This window comes from Apium graveolens, chromosome 7 (assembly GCF_009905375.1).
Source record: "Apium graveolens cultivar Ventura chromosome 7, ASM990537v1, whole genome shotgun sequence".
Lineage (NCBI taxonomy): Eukaryota > Viridiplantae > Streptophyta > Magnoliopsida > Apiales > Apiaceae > Apium > Apium graveolens.
The window spans coordinates 232,557,697-232,577,405 of record NC_133653.1 but is presented as its reverse complement, the minus strand read 5'-3'; the positions used below and the strand labels follow the sequence as shown (position 1 = coordinate 232,577,405).

Sequence of the window (19,709 nt, the reverse complement as noted above, 5' to 3'; positions counted from 1 at the left end):
GTCGGTATGCTTACTCGAGCGAAGGTTCAAGGAGCATTCTCTACCTATCGTATGCTATATCTGATCGAAGAAACTATCACCAAGTCAAACTCCGTGTTTGTCTGTCTGTCTGGTGTGTGCTACTAAGATCACCAATCTCACCCATGTGGGGGATTGTTGGAAAATATGGGTATAAGTCCCATATTGGTAAGTCATATTTTTGAGCATTATGACTAAAAGATGTGTGAGATATGATGATATTCTCTTAATAATGGAAATTATTATTTTCCATTAGAATCTGGCTCAAATATTATGGCATAAATTAATTTGATTTTGTTTCAGATTAATTGATATGGTGTATGTCTTGATATATTTAATCTGATTCTGTTTCAGATTATTTATGGAATAGAGTAGCTTGCAAGTATTACACCAATTCCATAATTAATGATATTTAATTATGGAAAAGAGTAGCGCACAAGTCTATCTACACCTATATAAACACCTCTAAGGCGTTAGGGTTAGACACACCAAAAACATATTCGTCTCTAAACACAAATCTCGCTCTCTCGGTGATAGTTTCGTGCCCGTTCAAGCTCGCTGAAGGTGCTCGTTATCCGTAACGCCGCCGCTACCTCGTTTTATCCTGGGAGGCTATCGACTCGCACATACGGTGAGAGGCGAAATAGCTTTAAGGAGACAGTTTCAACTGAACTCGAGGATCTCTCTTCTGTTCTTCTGTTTATATCTTTTCTTTTTCCGTTTGATTTCGTTTACTCACGCACACACTTATTTGATTATTTATATTAATCGCAGATTATTTTCACAGCTACTCCCCTCCATGTCAACAAAGCCAATTCAAAACATTTACGATCAGTCTTATACATTGATGAGTATCAGGTCTCGCTGTTGTGTATACTATGTACTATCAACATTTGATGGTGTAATTTATTGTATTTGCTCAACCACCATCTTCCACTTGAATTGTATCGTCTGTGTTATCTTTAAGCCAAGATGGCTTCAAGCATCTTAGTGATCAAGTGTAAAACATGTGAATTGAAACAATTTGTTGAAATCTGCTGACCGAGAGCTCTTGAATCTTCTATATAATATGTCCATTTTCTTTCCTATATACTTCGTTATATATTTAAATTCATTATCTATTTCTGCACCCGACATTTGTATTCTACCTATACAACTTACTCACACACAGTTACACTTTAATTTTCCTCATCACATCACCTAATCCTATCATATATTTAATTCAACTAAGCAAGTTGATTCTATTCAAAAATCAAGCAATGGAACACAACCGACCCATGGCTATAACCATTTTACCATTGCTCTAAACAACATGTTTATATTACTTCACGTTAAAAAAAACTCACCAAACGTAACCAAAACTTTTTGGTTTTGATTTTGGAACCGTGTATATCATAAGACTACAACTCCAATTAACAGAAATGAGAACACAGTTCAATTACATTTTTATATTGGTATCTTAATTCCAATCATATTAACCAGGTTGGAATCTTATCGTCCACACGGCACCTGTTTTCAACCTTCAGTTGTTTTCTGTTATTTCTTTCTTTTGCCACCCACGCATATTTTTTTTCTTGATGGGTGCACCCATATATATTGATTTACCAAACATAGCCTATATAGTAAGTCCAGGTTCAAATAAGTTACCTACTTTGCTGTCACAAACAAATAAAAAAGTTCAACTGTATTCTTTTATGTCATATCCTAATGAAATAAAGAAAAGCCAAGACATGCCTACAACAACATATATGCAAACATTGTTTGGTTCGAATATATTGTTGATCCAAGAAAATTTGCATTTTAAGATTTCAATTTATCTAATGTAGATACAAGCAACATTTGTATTCTCCTTGCATGCTCTGAAAACATGACCGCGACAACCAATTCACTTTCTTGGGTCTCAATTTGTCATTGCATTTACTGTCTGAAGCTGAGAAACAAGGAGAAATCTGTAAGCTAATAATAATTAACTAAATGCTTGATGGGGTGAACTATCAAACTGTAATGAGCTGTTTAGTTTTCATGACATTACTAATGAGTGTATAATTTGGATAAAATAGGAATTATCAGTTGTGAATAAATTATAGGTGAAAAGAAGATGCAAGATTGAGAAAAATGAGTACGAATTTTTTTATCATGATATTTGTGAAGAAAATGGGTACAAATATGAATGAAGCACTAACAAATTTGTGAGATTGAGCACCAAATTTTATTTGAATAAATATTTACCTACAAAGTACAAAATTCATTCCGTTTGACCAAACAGAAACAGAACATAAGAGATATGAAAGTCACAAACTTCTTCCAAACTAGCGAAAACTTTATATTAGTGTCATCACATTGAACAATACAAACAGTACACATGAAAAAAAAAGGAGAGAGAAAACCAAAGACAGCAGTGACATATACACTAGTATCTACTATTATATTATTAGGTGTTTTCACGTAGTTAATTCTGTAGGGAGTCTAGGGACTAGGCATTTGTTCTTTTCACGTCTTACCGTTCATTGCTTGGAAGGGATTGATGGTGAATTAGGGAGCAGAAAGGTCCAATTCTAATCAAAGTCGATCATTCATATAACTAAGCTGCTGAACGACTTCTGGCCTATCAAAATTCTGCATTGTGTGAGGTCCTAAAAGTCTGAGCAGAATTTGTCGAAGTATTAAATGTGGTCCACTGAATCTTTATTCCTTTGTATGCATGAATCCTAGATGTTTGATAACCTTGTTTTGATTTTCTTCTAGCCTGATGATGAGAGAAAACTATTATCTTTCCTTCTTCTGGACATTCTCCTATCTAACAAGTTTATAGGTAATTTTTGTCAAGCTTAATCCGAGGACACTGGTATTACCCAGGGCAAGGGTACTAGCTTTTTCCTCACTTTTTTTTGGCTTGAAGGGGGCCTTTCCATGCCACATGGCGCATGATAAGCCTCAAAGTCTACTCACGCTCCATTAGGTGGGTTCAAACCTTAATCCTTGGGTTAGTGCTTACATATACACACATAAAATGTACACCACTGATTGTGAGATATAATCACTAGTACGAGTTGACAGTAGAGAAAGTAGAAATAAAACAAAATATGTGAAAAAGGAAGTGCAAAGGTAAATGCAGTTGTAAAGTGTGTCTTAATAGGAGAGTAATGTGCAGAATATGGTAACTGAAAATCCAAAACTTGGGTAAACATCATGACAGAAATAAGAAAAGCAAAAGCTTGGGTAATTTAAAAGAATATGCAAAGATGACATACTGATCTATTCTTTATTCAAGACTTTTGGGACTTTTATGTATGATTCCTCATAATTTGGAACAGCAGCTACTATGGCATCCCTATGGAAGCAGAAAGATTAATCACATTAAAGGTTTGTTCATAAAAGAACCCACACCATAATATTCTCATAAAATAATTTAAAAGAAAGAATTAATACCTGTTCTCAAAAATTTTAGGCAAATCATCACGCCAATTGCTCCCTTCAGTATCTGCAGAGTCGCCAGAGCATCTTTAGCCAAAACTATCTAAAACTTCTACATATCATCATAATTATGTGGAAAATATAAATGCAACTACATCTGGACAGATAGGAGACAAGACAACCAAGTCAAGATTTAATCCAGGTACAAGAACTCAAGAAAAGTGTAAATCCACAAAACTGATACACACCAGATATCCATACACAAAGTTAAAAGGTAATAGTGTATCCTCTAGTAAAATAAGCACTTCCAATCATTATCCACTACGTAACTTCAGTGCAAGCAACTCATCTCTCTAACAACATCCAGAAAGAAGTACTAATCTATTACGTAAATCAATTATTTAATGGAATAACTTCACCAATTCCTTTACCGCGCCACAATGTACATAGAAATGTATAGAAGCACACACAATCAGACACAGGTGAACATAGGAACACTTGTATATATGTTCTGTGTATATCGTTTCAGTATGCTCATCTAGACCTACTTGGCCGCACTCGTATGAACCAAGACTTCACCTAGTTGAAATACTAGATGTTACACTTTTCACCGTATAGTAACAATATTTTCCAACACATCTGGCTTCTGGTTGTGCATATGACAATTTAAAGCACTAGACATCACTATTAAGTTTTGAGATTTCAGACTTAAGCTCCTAGCAATATGCACACAGAAAACATATATCATTATGATAGATGAAGTAATTACGAATTCTCTGGAACTTCTTGGTAAACAAAAGGCCATATAAAATTACTCACATACCTGCCCTAATAGCTGGTTCAATGCTCTGAAGGTCTACGTTTTGAAGTTGTCCAAACCTGATTTGAAAATATAAAATGTGAGAAAACAATTTTTGAACAAGGTAAAATCTTAAAGAAATCATGAGAAAATCTATGATACGAAACTTAAGTTATATAGGAAAAAATAGTTATTTAATAACTGGAAGGTAAGTAATCCAATAATCTCTAAAAAAAACCTGTACAATTTAGTAGTCACAGAGGAATATAAAGCATAGCACTTTTCACTAGATTTACGTATCAAAATGAGCAAGGTTGTAGAAGATAAAATTGAAAACATATGTTTGTTTAGTTCATTGTTGATAGAGTTGTAATGTGAGAAAAAGGGGGGGGGGGCAATACATATAGTTGACAATTTTTAAGATAACAAGATCATCTTGAAGTAACATGTTTGATTGTTCGGTCGACGACTAAAAATAGCAGGAATAATTCAATAAAACTTTAGAACAGGAGCTTACTACAATTTAGTGGTGAGTGCTACATGAAGCATCTTACAAGGATCTTATATTATATTCCAACACTCCCCAGCTAAACAAACTATTAAAATCACGCCACTTCACAGACCATTATTAGGTGTTCCGGATCCGAAATCTGTCCCTGGACTTTTGTCTGCTGAAGTTAGGGACATTCCTGTTGCCAGATCTCTTGCTCACATTTTCCTGAATAAGGATTTATTTCGTCTTCAAATGATGTCGCAACATGAATTGTAGTTGACCTGGACTTGGGATTCTACCATTTCAATAATACCAAAAGGCGTGGACACTATATGTGATGCAGGACAAGAATTCAGAAAGATGAATTATATTATAAAACAAGAACAAAAGGATTAAAGCAAAGAATTATACAATTCCCAAGAATAATTAATCAATATTATTCTCAAGAAAGGTGTATAATCAAAGCTTCCTAGGGGATTACATCACTTATATAGACTATAAAACCCTAGTACTAAATCTAATGGACTAAGGCCCGTAACAACTGGGCTTTATTATAAATAACCTCTTTAATTAATAAACTACTATCCCCACATAAAACACAAACAAATAATTTTTATCCTCTCTAATCTAAATACATATAAACTCATGAATAACATATATAAACATTTTCCACCCTCGTTCCTCATCATTCTCCCCTTGTTAGAGAAAAATCGACCACGAGTTTTGTAAAAATCAACCGAAAACTCACACAAGGATGAGATGTAACCAAGATGAACTTTAGGCTGTTTTAAAAGAAACGGTTGAGGTGCAAAGAACTTTGGCAAGCAAGAAAAGGAAGCTTAGGCAAGTACTCTGGAATTTTGAAGTCTATATGCTCAACCTTAATAATATCATCAACTACTTGCTTTTAATGAACAACTAAAACTTGCTCCAAGTGAGATTTTGCATCGGAAAAATCTTCATTAACATTTTCTGTGCAACTCAAAGAATCTGGTACAATCACATCATCCTCGTTTAACTGATTTTCTGTATCACAATCTTCAATTTGTTCGACATCAATTTCCCCTTTTACCTTTTTCTCATTCTCCAAATGCATAAGACGTTCCACTTGAGATTTGAGAGTCTCAAGAGTCCTTGTTGCTTTCTCAAATTCTTGTTTTAGTTCCTCACGTGCATGTTTGCGCCTTTCTTTACCCAACCCAATTTTGTACCTCTTTTCCAATCTCTCAAGTTCATCATATTGCTTATCTAACTCCTTCAATGTAAGCCCATATTGAAGTAACCAATATTAGCGACAACAAACATAGACTTTGTAGTAGAACTCATCAGTCATCACGTTCACGCTTAAGAAAATCTATGTTACCCGGACTCGGGTATGGGTGTTGGACACGGGTTCGAATCCAAGTGTCGGACTCAGCAATATTCTGAAAAATTTACATGTTTTTGTCCTAAAATAAGTGTACAAGTGTTTATACCCATGTCCGAGTATCCGACACGGGTACTCGAGCCAAAATAAATATCCAAGAGTCTGGGTAACTAAGAAGAAAATAAATATTATCTTCCACCATATCAATTTGACGCTTAATAGTTAATATGAGCAGACATGATTCAAAACATGGAAAAATAATTGGAACTGAAGAACAGACCAAAACTCAGAATGAGCAGATTATGGAAATTCAGGGGCTGAATTATACTTTTTGGAATGTTCAGCGACTGATTTGTAATATCTGGAAACCCTTCATTTCTCACGCTAAACAGTAGGAAAGCATCTAATTTTCAGAACGATAAGATGCAACTGTTGTAGTGACGCAAAAACGCGCAGCGGCGTGAACTCGAGCAACTAGTGACAGAATTCCAAACTCAGGCCTGTCCGGGCGCGTTCTTCCCTTCTCCAACTTGATTCTACTTCGTTTCTGGTGTGTTCTTGAAGACAGAGATGAATAAAGTTGTGGCAGCGGTGGTTAAGGGTCTTTTTTTCGGTTTTAGGGTCCAAATCAGATTGGGGTTGGGGTTATTTCTGATTTGAGAAGGGATTTACAACCGGGTCGGGTCGGATCTGGTTGCAATTGGGTCCGGGCTGAATTAGGGATTCACAAATTGGGATTAGGGTTGCAGCGGCAGCGGTTGGTGTGAAAGATGGTGTTTGGTGCAGGGGATGGTGGGTGATTAGAATTAGGGCTCCGGCAGATGAACATTAGACGCGACTGTGACTGTGAACAGTAAACGGCTGTGAACAGTGACACATGAACAATGAACTCGATGAACAGTAAAAATTCCAGGATTTAGGCTCTGATGCCAATTTGATGCAGGACAAGAATTCAGAAAGATGAATTATATTATAAAACAAGAATAAAAGGATTAAAGCAAAGAATTATACACTTCCCAAGAATAATTAATCAATATTATTCTCAAGAAAGGTGTATAATCAAAGTTTCCTCATAATGTGGGGGATTACATCACTTATATAGACTATAAAACCCTAGTACTAAACCTAATGGACTAAGACCCGTAACAATTGGGCTTTATTTTAAATAACCTATTAAATTAATAAACTACTATCCCCACATAAAACACAAACAAATAATTTTTATCCTCTTTAATCTAAATACATATAAACTCATAAATTACACATATAAACATTTTCCACTCTCGTTTCTCATCAATACGGGGTTCTCCCGAAGAAGGTTATTATCCTGGCAAAAGAAATCAAAACAACAATGAAACTCAAACTCCTGACCAGAGTGAGGAAGCAAACCATGCTTATTGAGGAAGGATAATATCGTTGGGGCTCGATCGGGCAAGAGGCGGCAAACACTGCTGTTGCAGTGCTTAAGTGGATCAACTTTAGTGATGTCGTAAGGGTAAAAATGTTGCAAATAGTAGCTTCAGTGATGTGTAGACGGAGTATCAAGAGATAGGGTACGGTCACAGTGGTATTAATGCTGTAGCAGAAATACAATGTTTATAGAGCTGATGAAATCGTGGAATTGCTTCAGTTTGCTGCTCCAAAAATTATTGGCACGTGGCAGTGCTCATTTTTCATATGGGATAGCTGAAAATTTGGATGATCCAAAATATGATCATTACAAATATTGGTCCAACCCATTGAAAACAAAGTTGCCAAATGCTCCTGAAATGGAAATATTTACAATGGAGTTGGCATCCCAACTGAAAGAGCATATGTCCACGGTCTCACACTGTTGAATATATATACTTCAGTTGCTGCAACAACCATGCTGGAATTCAGATATTGTCTATAATTTCTTAGTTAATATAAATGTTTAAATAAATAACTTAGTAGCAGTTGTAGGATTGTAACTATCTAGTAGTTATTGTTGATTTTAGGAGGAAGTTATAGGCAGTTCCTTATCTTTAGATTAACAGTTAGCATATTATTGTATAAAAGTTCAGTTCTGCAGATTTAAAATTATGAAGTCTATTCATAAAAATTTGTTTCTCTTCTCTTCTACATTAACTAGTTCCTTATTTTCTACATAAAACTCCATCAGAATGGTATCAGAGCCCTCTTCTTGAGGGACCTGTGATTGAAAATTTTAGTTTTATTTTTTTCTTCTTCCATGGATTCAGAAACCCCGTTTACTTCATTAGCACCACCGGTTTTCAATGGTGAAGGTTACCATGTTTGGGCAGCAAGAATGGAGGCTCATCTAGAAGCCAATGATTTATGGGAAGCAGTGGAGGAGGACTACGAAGTTCCTCAATTAACAGATAATCCAACCGTGGCACAGATCAGGTTACATAAAGATAGGAAATCCAGAAAATCGAAGGCAAGAGCAACGTTATTTTTTGCAGTCTCGGCTGAGATCTTTGTCAGAATTATGACTATGAAATCAACTTTTGAAATATGGAATTTTCTGAAAAAAGAGTACGAGGGAGATGAGAAAATGAAGGGAATGAAAATCCTAAATCTAATCAGAGAGTTTGAACTCCAGAAGATGAAAGATTCTGAGACCGTGAAAGAGTATTGTGACAAACTACTTGGTATCGCAAACAAAGTAAGATTACTTGGTAATGAATTTTCAGATTCAAGATTAGTCCAAAAAATTCTTGTTACTCTTCCAGAAAGATTTGAAGCTACTATTTCTTCGTTGGAAAATACAAAGGACCTGTCAAAAATTAGTTTGGCATAATTGATGTATGCATTGCAGGCTCAAGAACAACGCATGCTTATGAGATCTGAAGGGTTTGTTGAAGGTGCGTTACCGGCCAGTGTTCAGTCAAACCAAGGAAGACAATGGACAAGAAATGATAAGAACAAGAATGGAACTGCATTTTTTGATTTTTCCAACACAAGGGACCAAAATATGATTTCCCTCCTTGTAAACATTGTGGCAGAAAGGGTCATCCACCTTTTAAATGTTGGAGAAATCCTGACCAGCAATGTGAAAATTGTAAGAAAAAGGGACACCATCAAAGAATTTGCAAGAGTAACATAATGTCACAAGTGGATATAAAGCAAAAGAACGCTGCTCAAGTTGCTGATGTGGCTGATGAGGAAGAAGAGGAGCAACTTTTTGTAGCATCTTGCTTTGCAACTAGTCATTCAAGCGGCAAGTGGTTAATTGACAGTGGTTGTACCAATCATATGACGTTTGATCGTGAGCTTTTTAAGGATTTGGATACTTCAGTAACTTCAAAAGTGAAGATTCGAAATGGAGAATATATTGCGGTCGAAGGATAAGGCACAGTGGCAATTGAAAGCATTTCAGGTACAAAATATATTAAAGATGTGCTATTTGTGCCTAACATTAGTCAAAATTTGTTAAGTGTTATTCAGTTGACTCAAAAAGGTTTCAAAATTATTATTGAAACAAATCAATGTGTAATTAGAGATGCAAATAATAACGATTTCTTCAAAGTGAAAATAAAAGCGAAGAGTTTTGCACTTGATCCTTTAGAGGAGCAGACATAATTTCCTGCAACACAAGTCAATGCAGAAATTTGGCATAAACGACTTGGCCATTTTAATCATAAAGCCTTGATAATTCTGCAAAGGAACGAATTAGCTCAAGGTTTGCCTTGTCTTGCATCTGAGATTTCTAATTGTAGAGCTTGCCAGCAAGGAAAACAAGTTAGACTTCCCTTCAAGCAATCAACTTGGAGAGCCATTGAAAAGCTGCAGTTAGTACACACTGATGTTGCTGGACCTCGCAGAACTCCATCACTAAATGGGAGTAGGTATTATCTAATTTTCATTGATGATTATACCAGAATGTGTTGGATATATTTTCTTAAATTCAAGACAGAAGTGGCTGGTGTGTTCTAGAAATTCAAGCAATGGATTGAAAAACAGAGTGGGAAATACATCCAAGTATTAAGATCTGATAATGGAAAAGAATATACATCAGATGAGTTTAATTTTTTCTGTGAGGAGGCAGGAATCGATCATCAACTCACGGCTCCGTATACTCCGCAACAAAATGTAGTCAGCGAGAGAAAGAATCGTACCATAACAGAGATGTCTAGATGTTTGTTGTTTGAAAAGAACTTGCCAAGGGAATATTGGGCAGAAGCTACACACTGCAGTTTACCTCCTCAACAGGCTGCCTACAAAAGCTGTTTCCGGAAAAACTCCATATGAAGTGTGGTATGGTTCCAAACCTTCTTTAGAAAATTTAAAAATATTTGGATGTTTATGCTTTGTGTATATTCCCCAAATAAAAAGGGACAAGCTTGATAAAAAGGCCGAGGCAGGAGTATTTATTGGCTATAGCACACATTCTAAATCTGCTTATAGAATCTTCCAACCAAATACCAAGAAGATTTTGATAAGCAGAGATGTTCATTTCATGGAAAATGATGAATGGGACTGGAAGGAAAAACAATCAGTTCAGTTTCCAAACCAAGTTTTAAAATTGCAGCTTAATGAAGATGAATTGGTTGATGACATTCCTGTTCGAGGTATGAGATCTCTTTCTGATATTTATCAAAAATGCAATGTTGCAATACTTGAACCTGCAAGTTTTTGGGAAGCTAAGAAGAATCTTGAATGGATTAATGCTATGCATGAAGAGATCAAGATGATTGAAAAAAATGAAACTTGGACCTGGGTTAAAAGACCAACTAACTGGAAAGTGATTGGAGTGAAGTGGGTATTCCGAACAAAGTTAAATCCAGATGGCTCGATCAATAAACATAAAGCTAGACTCGTTGTTAAAGGGTATGCTCAAATATTTGGAGTTGATTTTTCTGATACTTTCGCTCCTGTTGCGAGATTAGATACTATAAGGTTGTTACTTGTTATGGCTGCACAAAAGGGCTGGAAAAAAAAATCATCTTGATGTTAAATCAGCATTCTTGAATGGTGTTTTAGAGGAGGAGATATATGTCGAGCAGCCCGAGGGATTTGTTGTAAAAGGAAAAGAAGATTATGTGTACTTGCTTAAGAAAGCCTTATATGGCCTTAAACAGGCCCCTCGAAGTTGGAACAGCAGAATCGATGAATACTTGATGCAACTCGGTTTTAAGAGAAGCTTAAATGAAGCTACTCTTTACGTTCAAGGTGATGAAATTGATTTTGTCGTTGTTTCATTGTATGTGGATGATTTATTGATTACACTTGTAAAGATGTTCAAAGAGGATATAAAGCACACCTTTGAGATGACAGATTTGGGAGAGATGGCTTATTTTTTGGGAATGGAAATAGAGCAGAAAAAAGGAAAAGTGTTTATTTCTCATCGAAAGTATGCTAAGGAAATTCTCAACAAATTCAGAATGGATGATTGCAAGAGTGTAGATACTCCAATGTCCCAAAAAGAGAAGTTGATAAAAGAAGATGAAGCCGAGAAAATTGATGAAAGTTGTTACAGAAGTCTAATTGGTTGTTTGATGTATCTAACGTCTAAGAGACCTGATATATTGCACTCTGTAAGTCTCTTATCTAGATTTACATATTGTGCAACTGAAACACATCTTAAAGCTGCTAAACGAGTCCTTAGATATGTGAGAGGGACGCTGGATTATGGAATCAAGTTTCGAGCAGATCAAGACTGCATTTTGCAGGTCTATTCGGATAGTGATTGGGCAGGTTCACTTGATGACATGAAAAGCACCACTGGTTATTGTTCAAAGTTGGGTTCAATGTGTTCTCATGGTGTTGCAAGAAGCAGAATACTGTGGCACAGTCAACGGCAGAAGCCGAATTCATTGCTGCTGGTGTTGCTGTAAATGAGGCTTTGTGGTTACGAAAAGTGTTACTGGATTTAAATATGAAACAAGAAGGAAGGACAGAAGTGTTTGTTGATAATCAAGCAGCAATTGCTATCTCTCACAATCCTGTTTTTCATGATAAAACTAAGCACTTCAACATTAAGTTATTCTTTCTTAGAGAAGTGCAGAAAGAAGGGTTAGTTGATTTAAAATATTGCAATTCTGATCTTCAGCTAGCTGACATATTTACAAAGGCTCTGCCAAGAAGTAAGTTTGAGTTTCTTAGAAAGAAACTTGGAGTTTGCAACAGCCAAAGTAAGAAGGAGTGTTGAATATATATACTTCAGTTGTTGCAACAACCATGTTGGAATTCAGATATTGTCTATAATTTCTTAGTTATTATAAATGTTTAAATAAATAACTTAGTAGCAGTTCTAGCATTGTAACTATCTAGTAGTTATTGTTGATTTTAGTAGGAAGTTATAGGCAGTTCCTTATCTTTAGATTAGCAGTTAGCATATTATTGTATAAAAGTTCAGTTCTGCAGATTTAAAATTATGAAGTCTATTCATAAAAATTTGTTTCTCTTCTCTTCTACATTAACTAGTTTCTTATTTTCTACATAAAACTCCATCACACACATTCAGCAAAATGCCACATCTAGTTTGAAATTGATTGTTAGAAGATTGTGCAGAGAGCTCTTTGGCAAGTGGAGTTTATACTGTAGACGGAGATGAAACTGTGCCAACTTTGAGTGCGGGTTACATGTGCGTGGAAAAACTAGTTTCAATCCTTCTGGTATTAAGACTTACGTTAGGGAGTATAAACATGCTCCCCCAGCTACTTTACTGGAGGGTCGCAGGACACAAAATGGTGCCCCGACTTTAGGGATGCCGTAATGGGTAAAAATGTTGCAAATAGTAGTTGCAGCGATGTGTGGACAGAGTATTAAGCTTAAGCTGTTAGAGGAAGGCTCCATATGGATCTTATATGATATTCAACAGGACATACCTAACCACAAAGTCGAATAACCACCAAATGCACTTGGTTAAATCAAGGTGATGTAATCTTGGAAGATTTGGCTAAAAAAGAGCAGAAGCTAATTGTAAGGAAGTAACACAACAACCTCATCATACTTTTAACATATATAACATTGAAAAAAAGTTACATTAACTATCTATGCTGATAGTATAGAAGGTAATAAGGCACCTTTTTTTTGAACAAAGTTCTAGCATTATTGAGACGATAAATTATTTGAAACCCTAAATAGTATCTTAAATGAAAGGCACTTGGACCTCAAATAAATTCCAGAGAGTCCCAAAAGAGTACAAGAGGCATGGGTTTGGATGTGTAAATACTTTCCAAATTCTTTATTCCACAGTTGATTTTTCGGACATATCTTTCTAGAAACACTTAAATTTATCAAGATACAGGAAAATCTTTAAAATCAATACCATCAGGACCAAAAAGAATTCCATTAATTAACAGAGGCTATTAATTAATCGAGGTAGAATATACATAAAAACCATTATAAATCAGGACCGATAGAAAATGAATAACTAATTGAGGTAATCAAGCAATAGAATATATTAAATTTATTTAACTGCGGTTTTACTTTACTCTTAATGCTAGTTACTAATCCACATAGTTAAAGCTTGTCAATTAAATATATAGCAGTAGTCAGAAACACAGTGCAGATAGATACAGTAACACAACAATCCATACCAATCCACAACTTGCTGAATTTTGGGAGAAAACTCTTCAACCTAAACAAACACAATTAAAACAAACAAAAAAAAACTTAAAAATTCAATATAAAACAAAACTAAGTAAATTAAAATCGAAAACACGAAAAATGTAGCAATTTCATAGTACTTGATTAGGAGTAAGAGAGATACGAGCGGTTTGAGCCAAACGAGTCAAATCAGGAGGCTCCAGACTACACCTAATGCCGCGGCGTTGCTGCACGTATGCGGAGGACTTACGGTGATTTAGCGACGGCGAGTTAATTGGCGGCACCGCAATAGGTGTGTATGCAGATTTAGATAGAGATAGAGATAGAGACGAATATGAGTGTTTTAACATCATTCTCGTCCCCATTTTGTGTCCTCACCCCTCTACGTGTATGTATGTTTATAGGAAATGATAAAACATAACAGTAAAACTTTTTTGGGAAATTAATGATTAATAAATTTATATTTTACGGTTAATTTATATCAAGAGCGCCCGTACATATTCAGGCTCTGTTTGGGATTGCTGTTAAAAATTGCTGTGCTGTTAAAAAAAGTGCTGCTGCAAAAAGTGCTGTTGTATACTGTTTGGTAATTTTTTTGATTCGTATATGTTTTGATGCAAAAAATTAAATATAATGATGTTTTTGGTAAGGTTTGATGGTGAAATCAGCATCTGCTTCCCGCAACAGCTGAAAATCAGCTTTTTCTAAAAGCATGGGGGACTTGCTTTCTCTAACAGCAGCTTTTAAGCCAAAAACACTTTTCAGAAAAGTAGCTTTTAAATTTTACCAAACAGTTTTTTAACAGCGAAAAGCTACTGTTGCTGTCTGCAACAGCAATACCAAACACACCCTTAATCTCTGTGGTCTTAATAATATTAATTAATAACTTTTACATATTTTAATGTATATCATATTATTTTATAATTTTTTTAATATCGATAATAATTGATCAAAGATTTACTATGATCAATATAATAAATCAATTAAAATAGGTAAATATAGTAAAATAATAAAATAATGCTAAATTTACCAACATTATAATAATTAAAAGAATCCAAAAAAAAAAGATTAATTTATGAATTAGTTAATTAAATTGAGAATTTTTGGAACAGGATTTTCGAAAAAAAAAGAATTTTTAGAACATCTAATATTTATTATGAAAATGCAGTATTACAGATTTCGAAAATCGTTATTATTGGGTTGAGGTACCGATTTACAATTTATCGAACGATTTTTTAAAAATTGGATGTTTTATCGGTGATTTATCGGAACGGTCAAATTATACAAATATTTTCGACCGATTTATTGGCGATTTTTGTGAATGGTGTAAACAAAAATCTTCTAACGCAAAAACGGTGTCGTTCTATATCATGGTCGTGAAACTTCATTCACGTGACAAACACAGGGCTATAAATAGGAGCAGGGTGTGTTTTCGTACATTTTCATATTATTATCATTGTTTCTCCCCAAAAAAAACTCGAGGTACGTACGTTTTCTACTAATTTTTTTAATTTGTTATTTTATGTTTCAATTTTTCTTTTTGTTGCAAGTAATTGTTGTTCGCCCATTTCTGTTGTTTACGTTTTAATTATTGTTGTGCATCGTTTAATTTGTTGTGGTTTCTAGGGTTTTTTTAATCGTAAGGGTTATGAAAATCATTTATTTATATTTTGTTTGCTGTTTGATTTATGTATCTTTTTATGTGTATGTATGGTGTGTTAGTATTCAAGCTTTGTTTTTGCAACTATTGTATGTTACAGGGTTTGAAATTTTTGTGTATTTTGTCCCCTTTGTATATTTTTTGCCCCCTTTGAAATTTTCTTGCATTCATCGTTAGTGTTTTCAGAGGGTATACTCATATGGTATTATATAACGGATCTGGAAAATGTTGCATCATCGATTCTTCCCACGTATTATTAGTTTAATATGTTCAAGTTTTCGGTGAAATTAGAGAAAGTACCGATTTGGCGGTTTTTTTTCTTTTCTATTAGATTTTGTTGGTAGTTAGTTAATTGATTTCGTGGTGCTGTGCGCCGATTTCTATTATAAAATGAACTAAATTGTACTTCTTCCGTTCGTGTTGATTAGCTTTCCTATTATTGTTTGTTTTTAATATAGTACAGAGACGATTTGCTCTTATTTTTCTTCCGTTCTTTCTTGTTTAGGAGCGTTTATAATGTATTACCAGGGATATTTTGGTTCTTTGGTGTTTCTATCATCTATTTAACTTTGATATCGTGGTAATCAAAAGAAAGCCAGCGTTTTACACATAACATCAGTTTCTTTTAGTCGTTAGAAAATGATAAAGAATAATATTAAATAATGAACATTCTTGAGCTTTTATTTAGTTATATACAGTGGGGCAGTGTAATAATTATTTCCCTAGTCCGATGAGAGGACATCTTGCCCGCTGCATGAGTGTCAGAAAACTTTTTTTATAGCTAAAAATGATCAGTTTGTATCTATAACCTCACTTCCTGAATAGATTATGTTTTGAAGGGGATTTGATAAGGCGGGTTAAATAGTAAAGTGTGAAGATCTATTATTGTGTAACTTGCTAAGAGTTCCTTAATTGGATGTTATCACAACAATAGCGTTAAACTATTTACTATAGATGCCGTTTACAATACGTTGGCACATACTCGCCAGGGTTTATCGACTGGCGAGATAGGGCTGTCTATTTGTTTGGTCAGTTTTGATACTTTAAATCGGTCAAACGATGTCCTTTTATATACTTGAGCATATTTGCATGGAGTTTATACTTACGTACTGTGTACGGTTATACAATTTCTTATAAGTTGAACTTCTGATGATGACAGTGAAAAGAATACCCAAATTGTTCAAAAATGGGCAAGAGGAAGTCAAGGGCGAAGCCACCACCCAAAAAAAGGATGGACAAACTCGATACTGTATTTAGTTGCCCATTCTGTAATCACGGAAGCAGTGTGGAATGCCGTATGTAAGTGTTTCAGAGATGTATATTATATGCTATAGTTTTCATGCATGGCCAAGTAGTTTTTAACTTTTGACTGCTAATATCTAAAATCCTAATATGTTTTGGAGTTGTAATTGTTGATAAATAGGGAACTTGGTTGAATCACACGGATAAGAAAATTCTGTACACATGTCCGCAGTATATATTCATAGAGCCGAAAAGATTGGTTGGCTGTTATTGTAATTGTATTGACGAATAGATTGTAGAGATAAAGTTTTCCTTTTAGGAACTATTTGGAAGTAAAATTAAATGAGAAAGCAGAGTGTTGAAAGATTTTTCTCCTCGGTTGAGTTTATGTCTTGTACATAGTTCCACACCTCTTTCTAAATGGCAGGATGTTTCGGAATAAATTGTGTAAGACAGCTTCACAAAAATAATTAAATAAACGTGTCCTGTTGATGCAGTGAACAGACGTGCAGTATACATTGTAGGTTTTAGTTTAATTTATTTTCCTTGTTCTGGTTGGCCGATCTAATAGTTCTACTTTTGTTGGGCCGATCTAATAGTTCTACTTTTGTTGTCTCTACATATATCCCGGTTTACTTTCTCGTGAATTGTTTTATGTCACTTGCTTCTGTATTGTTTCCGTTGTCAGTTCTGATATTTTGAGTGCTTTATGCAATTAAATGTTTGTATGCTGATGTAGGGTTGCCCATTAAGGAAAACACAAGTTTATGTTTTTAATTCCATTGCATTCTAACTGAAAAATATTACCTGTTTCAGCGATATGAAGAATTTGATTGGTGAGGCTTCGTGCAGGATATGTCAAGAGAGTTTTAGCACAACTGTTACAGGTAACTGTTAGATGATTGTTTGTTTTACTGCATTCTGTTATCTTTCTTAATGCAGAGAGAGATCTGACTGAATCTTTGTTATTGAGTTGGCAATTTAGGAGTTCTCTTTAGCTTTACATTGTTTGTTGATTGACCACTTGTTAACCTTTTTATGCTACATGACATATGTCCAGGGTCATGCAGGATAGAAATTTTAGTTTGTCTTTTCAGCCTGCTCAAATGTTCTTGGATAGTGAACTAATATATTTTAATTGTGTTTGCAGCTCTGACTGAACCTATCGATATGTAAGTAAATTCTCTGGAAAATTTTGAAATTAACTGCTGTTTCAGTTTGTTTTTCGAGAGGTACAGTATATAATTAAATTTTGTGGATACAGATACAGTGAATGGATAGATGAATGTGAACGTGTGAACAACCCTGAGGACGATGGCAAAAATCTTGAGGATGATGAGGAAGAGGAGGCTTATGAGAATGTTTAACTGCTGTGCACTCATGTGTCAATCATAAATTCCATATGTTCCTACCAGTAGTTGGGCATGCCAGTCTCTGTTTCCTTAGATGTAAGAAGATATAACAAATCTTGGAAAGACATGGGCATGTAACTTATGTATGCTTTCTGGTGTGTGGTGGATGATTGCGGTTATTCTCTAAATCTATATTTTGAATTAGTATTTTAGCTGACTTCAATCCTTCAATTGTTGTTAATTGGTGGCATGCTGCTTTTAAATATTTTGCTGTCCGAATCTTAGTTATGCGTCCTCAATTTTTCCCCCAGTCTTTGAGTTTCTTAACTGGTAATCAAAATCAAATTAGCTTATAATGATTTATGTTTTTGCATGTTTCCCTCCAGTAAAATTTTTGTACTTAAAATGTTGTGTATATCCAATGTATTCCGACGCCAAAGGCAATTCTTCAGTATAGTTGAAGAATATGGGAGATGGTGTATTTACTATATTTACAATTTAGGGGAGACAAATTGGAGAGTTATGAATCTTGAAGCTCTTGAATAAACCAAATACATTTGCAAAATTTTGGTATTATCGTCGTCCCTATGCATTGGTACTAAAGTGTAAGTTGAAAGTTCGTTTCCGTTTTTGGCTGCATAATCCCTGCTTTGGTGAAGTCTTAAGTTCAAATTTGATGTGGACTATATATGAATGATTGAAAAGGCAGTGAGGAGATAAGTTAGGAAGATGAGATTAGTGTAATGTTAGAGAAACAAGTGTCTAAAGCAACCTGTGCAAAATCAATTAGTATATGAGTAGAAATTTCATACATGTACGGGGTTGTTCTGTTGTGATCTGTGGAGCCTGCTTTTAAGTGGAAATCAAAGTGAGATGTGAAGAAGGCCGATGATACTAACAACCTGAATCACTATAATTATCAACTAGTAATTTGTAAAACCAAACTTTGGACCCAGTGCGCGTCTGCTTAATCCAAATACCTTTGCAAGTGATCGCACTGCAACAGACGATAATAATGCTCATAACTTTTTTAAACACTGTTAAGTTTCTTCCACCTCTTGTTTATTAGCTCGTAACGTAACCCAGTGTAGTTTTTGTTTCAGTTGTAATGTTTCATCGACATCTTTTAATCAACCCTCACAAACATTGTATTGTGTCGTCATCAAAACTAAATGATTGAAGAAATAATATTAAACTTCACTGATTGTTTGGTTGACGCACCAGTGGCACCCGACAACTATACAACCATGGGTCCCTAGTTCAAGAAGCTCCCTCCATATGTTATATAGTCAAATTAATTACATTTTAACTAATAATTAAAATATATATATATATGTATTATTTTAAAAAATTGAAAAATACATTTTAAACAAAATTAGATATATTTTCTATGTAAGTTTTTAAATTTATTTAATAATAACTTAAGCAGTCAAAATTTTAGATTATTAACTAGTCAAAACTGAACACATAACATGAGAGAAAAAATAACAAATTTAGTCTATTTTCACCAAAGTTGTACTAAAATAACCGTTTCTCAGATAATGACCAACTTTAGACTTTTATATCTGCCTTCTATACATGCGTAATCAAACTATTATATAACCTATTTGAAGAAGATATACATACGGTACTAGGAGTGAGCAATGTTCTCACCTTAGCATCGTTTTCCGTGAAAACCAAGTCCCCATTCAATAAAAAAAATTGATGATACGCAGATACTAATTGCATATTCTCTTTGTGATTGTATTAGTTACGCAAGTGTAAAATTCTTATTAAATGAATACCCTAATATAAATTGCGTCTGCTATAAAAATTAATTAGTAATA

General features: G+C 34.5%; 2 protein-coding genes across 2 annotated transcripts; one reads left to right on the top strand and one right to left on the bottom strand.

Annotated features, from left to right (window-relative positions):
- Positions 1 to 1,651: 1,651 nt before the first annotated feature.
- Positions 1,652 to 14,024, bottom strand: LOC141671281 (glutamyl-tRNA(Gln) amidotransferase subunit C, chloroplastic/mitochondrial). Its single transcript, XM_074477470.1, has 6 exons — positions 13,770 to 14,024; positions 13,620 to 13,660; positions 4,256 to 4,311; positions 3,448 to 3,499; positions 3,270 to 3,349; positions 1,652 to 1,948 (listed from the first exon to the last, which is right to left on the bottom strand). Exons 1-5 carry the CDS (start codon positions 13,992 to 13,994, stop codon positions 3,274 to 3,276), a joined length of 450 nt encoding a protein of 149 aa, XP_074333571.1. The 5' UTR covers positions 13,995 to 14,024; the 3' UTR covers positions 1,652 to 1,948; positions 3,270 to 3,273.
- Positions 14,025 to 15,045: 1,021 nt separating this feature from the next.
- Positions 15,046 to 18,106, top strand: LOC141672123 (transcription elongation factor 1 homolog). The gene is made up of 5 exons (XM_074478617.1): positions 15,046 to 15,111; positions 16,449 to 16,588; positions 17,348 to 17,418; positions 17,682 to 17,703; positions 17,796 to 18,106. Exons 2-5 carry the CDS (start codon positions 16,476 to 16,478, stop codon positions 17,896 to 17,898), a joined length of 309 nt encoding a protein of 102 aa, XP_074334718.1. The 5' UTR covers positions 15,046 to 15,111; positions 16,449 to 16,475; the 3' UTR covers positions 17,899 to 18,106.
- Positions 18,107 to 19,709: the final 1,603 nt, after the last annotated feature.